The 6,000-nt window shown below is 38.5% G+C and overlaps 1 protein-coding gene across 1 annotated transcript in view; it reads left to right on the forward strand.

Annotated features, from left to right (window-relative positions):
• Positions 1 to 6,000, forward strand: part of LOC104617020 (sperm-associated antigen 16 protein-like) — a gene marked incomplete at both ends in the record, with an annotated part of 347,595 nt that overhangs the window by 135,127 nt on the left and 206,468 nt on the right. The window contains one exon of the mRNA XM_010282229.1: positions 4,308 to 4,451. Coding sequence (XP_010280531.1) covers positions 4,308 to 4,451 — 144 coding nt within the window. The remainder of the gene's footprint in view (positions 1 to 4,307; positions 4,452 to 6,000) is intronic.

Raw genomic sequence — 6,000 nt, forward strand, 5'->3', positions numbered from 1 at the left:
GAAATGCAGCAGAAGAGCTTTGTGGTCTGAAAGCAGCTACTGGCGTTAACAACAATCCTCTTTGCCAGAATCCGGGAATGCAAATAAATTTGATCAAATCATGAAATTCTAAAAATTACATATTGCAGGTGATATTCAGGACAATGCTATATTAGAATTTGGCGGCTAAATGCTGTCTATATTGAGAACATACTTTTCTGTGTAACTCCTATATGTGAAACCATAGAAAACTGACTTTTGTCCTTATTTCTACCACAGAGCAATTGGGTGAGGCTGGATAAGTCACTTAGAGTACTAATTTGGTCATTAATTTTGCTTTCTTCATTCCAGGAGTGCCCAATTTTGAGACTGTTTAGGTTAGGTTTTTATTTCTGGATGACTCCTATTCCTGCAGTCTCCTGAGATCTGTAGGAAGCTGGTAAAAAAAGGCTGAATATGTGGTGATGTGAGATATTTAGCCACTAAAATAATTTTAAAATTCTAGGTGGTTTTGTATGCCTTATTGTCCTGCATCTGTGCAATTGCATTTAACTGCTGTTATGCCTTAGCAGAGGTTTGGGGTGATGCTTTTATTGTTTTATAATTGGTCTTCACATATAAGCACTGTCTGTTTTGTGCATCGAATGAACGGGGTTTCGGGAGGAACATTGCGACCTTAGGACTTGAAAGAACCTCAAGACACCAACCAGACTGTTCTCCTATACCATGATGGAAGCAGTCTACCTAGGTAATAGGTCATGGGTGTACTGAGAGCTTTAAGAACAGGTTAATGATGGCAGATGGCTATCGGTTCCAGTGTTTCAGAAACCTCATTGCCAGAAAGTTTTCCTTCACATGTAACCAAACTCTCCCCTGCCTCAGCACCTTAGTGTTTACATTAAAACAAATGCACAGTTAAGGTTACGCAGGCGGCTTTGGATTTAACATTTCTTAACCTGAAGGTTGATTTTTGTATGTGTGAAATGATCAAATGTAGTACATGCTGAGACTGAAAGTATTTTGCATCTGAAGATACCATATTTTTATTTATGGTTCAGTCAAAATAAATTTAAATAATCGATGATTGTTTTGAAAGCAAATCACTGGGAACACTATATATCTACCATGGCAAGTGCTGAAGAGATGAGAATGTCTTATAATGCCAGAATGAGTTGTGGAAACATGGGTATTTATATACTCAACAGCAGCAAATCTGAGAGCTTTTTTTGTTGGTGGTTTTTGTGTTGGGTTTTTTTTTTTCCCTTGGCTGAGTCTCCTCTGATCCCACTTCTATCCCAAAGGAGGAGGAGGAGAAAACGAATGTTCCTATCACACATGTTCCATTATTGATTTCCATTCCAATCTACCCAAAGTCTTCTGTGCTGGAAATAATTAGACCCTGTGAACAGAGATGAAGCAAAAATCTATACAATGCTGGATTGCCAGAAATGAAGACAAGGGTGCCTAATTAATGTTGCATATAGAATGCCTTTTGGATGAATGGGCTTCCCTTTCTCAGAAGCAGCTCAACAGTGGTTATGTCACAAATTTGCCGTTAATTAAATAGTGTTCACCGTGTGCCTGTAAAAATGGCATGGATGAAAAAAAAAAAGTTGGACAGCAGCAGCATTTTACAAGAGCTCTGCAATTAAAAGAAAAGCCTGTGAAAAATAAGCTTGCTGCTTCATACTGATGGCAAGATGTTTTCTTCCATATGAAATGCACTTTATGGATTGTCTCAAAGCTCTTTAGGCATGTCTAGTCGCTAAAGAAGTTTGGGCATTTCAAAAGTTGGACTGGAAGTGTGTTGGGAGAGCTAAGGACAAGAAAAATGTTCCTGGGAGCTGAGGCAGGATGAAGGACAGCGCAGCTCACATCCATAGGCAGCTGCAGCCAAGCCAGTGGGTCAGGACTGATCAGAAAGCGAGCTGGGATCTGGAGGAAGCCTGTGGATTAGTGAGTGAAAGATGGAGTGGAGGCGATTTAAGTTAGACTGTGTAACAGATCTTGGGGTCTGAAAAGGCAGATATTTAGGAAGAATGTAAGAGAGAGAACTGATGGAAAGTCTTCACAACAGGCATGCACTCGACTAATAGCAGGAATATCTGGAGGGAAGAACTGGAGGGTTTCTGAAGTAGATGAAGAGAAAAATGTAAGGTGTATTGATATGACACTGTTAGCTTGTTTGTTTTCTCCATGTTGTTCCCACAATAGGATAATCCAGTCTTTTAATTGCATCATAGACAGGCCTGAATTGTTGATCAAGCTTCCTGCAGTAGCACATGCTGTCAAGTGGTTTTGCAGCGGGCATTCTCTTCTCCCTCTCTAGTCTTCCTAAATCTACTTCTGTTTCTTTTTCCCTTGCTCTTCCCTTGCTACACCCAGAGGATCTTAGGTCCTTGTTGCTAGCAGGTGAAAGATACTCCTGTGCCAGTCTCGCTTCTGTGCACAGCCAGGTGCATGCCGGTGAGGAGGATTCTCTGCTTTAGAGGCTGCGTACAGCCCTGACGGATTTATCTTTATAGTTATTAGCCCACTGATTTTTCAGTGAAGCTGGTCTCCTTTTTAGCAGTCCCAAGAATAACAATGCTACGTGCCTATGCATGCTGCAGAAAACAGCACTGGGATTTTTGGTGTGTCAGAGGTTTCTGATAGCAGAGGGATTCTGGGACAGTTGTTCTCATCCTGTAATTTGCAGGCCACTGGCGTGTCTTCTTTCAGCCTTTAATTCCCTCCTTTTATCTCTATTCCCTCCCTGCTCTTCAAGATATCTGTTGTGGCCAATCTAAGTGACACAGTTGCTCTCTGCGCATCTCTGGAGAATTTAAATAGTATCATTCCCTCAGTCTCTTTTCTCCCTATAAATGCAGAGGAAGCTTTTCTTTAGGCAAAGATAAAAAAAATTTTTTTTCCTCTCTAAGAAACTAGAGAATAAGTAAAACCCAGGCTCCTTGGTCGAGCAGATGAATTGAACTGATGAATTTGTAGGAATCTTCCTAGACTGTGCCTTAAACTGCAAGAATAGATGTGTTTTCTGTTGAAAATCTGGTTGACATAAATGTGTTTTTAGCACAAATTTGCTAGAGGGAATTATTTTTCCAATATAGTAGAAGCTGTGGTTCTGATTTAGGAATTTTATGAAATCATTTGAGTGCAGGAGAAAGGTACTATTTAGAAAGATATTTTTATAATAGTGCGCCTTCTAAGACCTCTCTTTTCTTCCCATTTGGCTGCTTAGCATCGTCCCTCTCTACTCTCATTCTGTTTTAATAGGTGATTTTCTCTGTAAACTGTCAGCTCTGATGCACAACTGAAATAAGTGCGCGCACAGGCTATGATTCCTCTCCCCATTGTTGCATTTTGGTTCTGAACTCCAGATTTAATCTATTTAAATAATCTACTCCTGGGACTTAAGTCAACTTCTAGATACTTTTTGATGTTCAACAAATAGTAAAGCATTACAATAATTTAAATCAAATAACCAAATCCGTATGAAATACACTACTTGTTATCTTTCCAACAAATTTATTTTCTTCCCTGGATCCATTTTAAGCTGTGCTGCAGTTGCCAAATCAAAAATAAACTGAGTTTTCAGTATAGGGGTTTGATAAGTGTATGATTTCCATCACATCCCAGTGTGCTACATAATAAAAAATGAAAACATGTAACAGGCTTTTGAGTATAGAATTGAAATGGATTTTCTGACCTAGTTCTGGCGAATAGGTTCTAAAGTGATGGCAAAGACTGTAGCTCTTGGACTCTAATTATCATTTGAGTTATTTCTCAGTGGTAGGAGACTTTAGACCTGTGGGCACAAGTTAAAACAAACAAACAAAAAACCCCCCCAAAAAACTCCCAACAACAAAAGGCAGGGAGTCCTTTTGTCCTTTTGTCCCATTTCCCTTTGGCCAGCAGCAGCAGGCTGACAAGCCAGTGCTTTTGAGGTTTGGGTGTGGGAAAAAGCAATTCACATTGGTATGGCTTGTTTATATGTTACCCTGTTGCATGTTTGTAAAAACATAATCTAACAAAGTACTTTAAAACATACTAGAGTGTTTTAATCAATTGAAATGTCGAGAGAGTGTGAAAACGATTCTGGTTTCACAGAAGTCAGTCATGTTTTGCTGTTTTCTTCAGCAGCAGGAGAAAGTCATCTACGTAGCATGTATTTTCAAACATGAGCTTCGAAAGCATCACTGCTTGTTCAGTCCATCCAGAATTGGAGTCCTTTGTAGCTGTTGCCCTGGGTTAAACGAAGCTCACTGCTGTGTATTTCACATAAAATGGAATTGATACAGAATATAATCTGCCTTTCTTTTCTGTTGTAGTTTGGCTTTACATCCCCAAAAAGACATGGTAGTCACTGGCAGTGATGACCACCTCTGGAAAATGTGGGCTTTACCTGATGGGGACATCATCATGACAGGTGAAGGTCACACTGATTGGCTTTCGGGCTGCTACTTCCATCCAAGGTTAGTGCAAACAGTCCCCTGAACTAGCGCTAATCCTTGCTGAGGAGTACTTGTTTGCTTTTTCTTTGTTCACTGGCCTGCTTTGATGACTTTCTATTCTCAGTGTATCCCTGCGCTCTCTGCTGAATTTCCAAACATGGAGATAAATGTTCCTCTGGCTTTCAGTGTGTTGACTTAAGATTGATTGCTTTTAGTATTTTGTACATCTTAAACTTTGTCCACGTGCCAGTGCACGTAACAGGGAGTAATAAGCTTTTTAGGTCTCGCTGTATTCATTTTCTCCGTGTTCATGCACTATAACAAACACGGTTCCATTATTAATAATACAGAAAAGTTGATTTCTTGTATTAGGTACTATTTGTCATATGACTAAGAGTATTTGAGTTTACCTAGCGAATAAGAATATGAGCTTTTCTCCTTTCTCTTTATACAGATTTGAAGCTGAATTAATAAATGAAAGTGAACATTGAAAATAAGAAATAAATATTTAGGTTACAAGGGTCATGGAAATAGGCCAAACATGAAGTAGATTTCTTGGTCATTCTGTTGAGAAATAGAATGCCATTTTACTCTTAAAAAAAAAAAACAAACCCCAAATCCATTTGTTAAGACTGAGCCCTCTATATGTAAAATGATTTTTCATCAGATTTGTGAGGCTGCAGTTGTGATAGAGGTCTTTACTGTTAATATAATAATGGTCTGCCAGGCTACTCACCTGAGGTTCACTTGTAAAAAGAGCTTTGTTAAACCTCTAACCTTGTATTTTCATTGTATTTATTTTATGAAGCAATATTAGCTCTTTCCTTCATGAGCAGGAAAAATATCCTATTTAATTTCATGGTTCCTTCTGATTTTTGATACTGTGATGAGTTAAGAAACGCACACACAATCTTCTTAACACGAGAAAATCCCCTCCCTCTTTTCAAAACCTCAAGAATGGAGTCATGCTTTCTGGGATGAATTAAACATGCACTTAGTCTTTTCTTGCATCTCTTTCGCCTATGGAACATAGGCTTTTTCTTAAGATGCTTGCTTTTCATAATGTTCTCTTTTTCATGTGTATATTCTTAGAAATAATTTTATATATTTAAAAGAAGAGAATAATATTTCACTTACATGTAATACAGGAGGAGAGAAATGGAAGGCTCAGCTTCTCATTTTAAGATGGTAGGAAAATTTTTCGATTACTGAATGACAGGTTGCACAGAGTTTGTGAGCATGCTGGACATCCTAAATCTAACTTGCAGATAAACAGCATGCTACCTTACCTCTTACCTGTTATGAATATAAAATTCATCACAGGGAAAGAAAGGGAAATACAATTAGAAAAGCATGTTATCATTTATAAAGCTGCTGGGCATGCTAATCAGATTTCGATAATGCATTGTTACCATGACACCCGCTGACTCAGAGACTCAAAACTGTTTTCTCATTAGTCTTTGACCAGAATACAGTCCTTTCAATAGGCTTTCCTATTTCTCATTCAATTATTGAAATTAAAATGAGTTGAGGTACATCATTATTCTCTTGCAGTATAAATTGACTCCTG

The sequence above is a fragment of the Phaethon lepturus genome, unplaced genomic scaffold (genome assembly GCF_000687285.1).
Source record: "Phaethon lepturus isolate BGI_N335 unplaced genomic scaffold, ASM68728v1 scaffold1382, whole genome shotgun sequence".
Lineage (NCBI taxonomy): Eukaryota > Metazoa > Chordata > Aves > Phaethontiformes > Phaethontidae > Phaethon > Phaethon lepturus.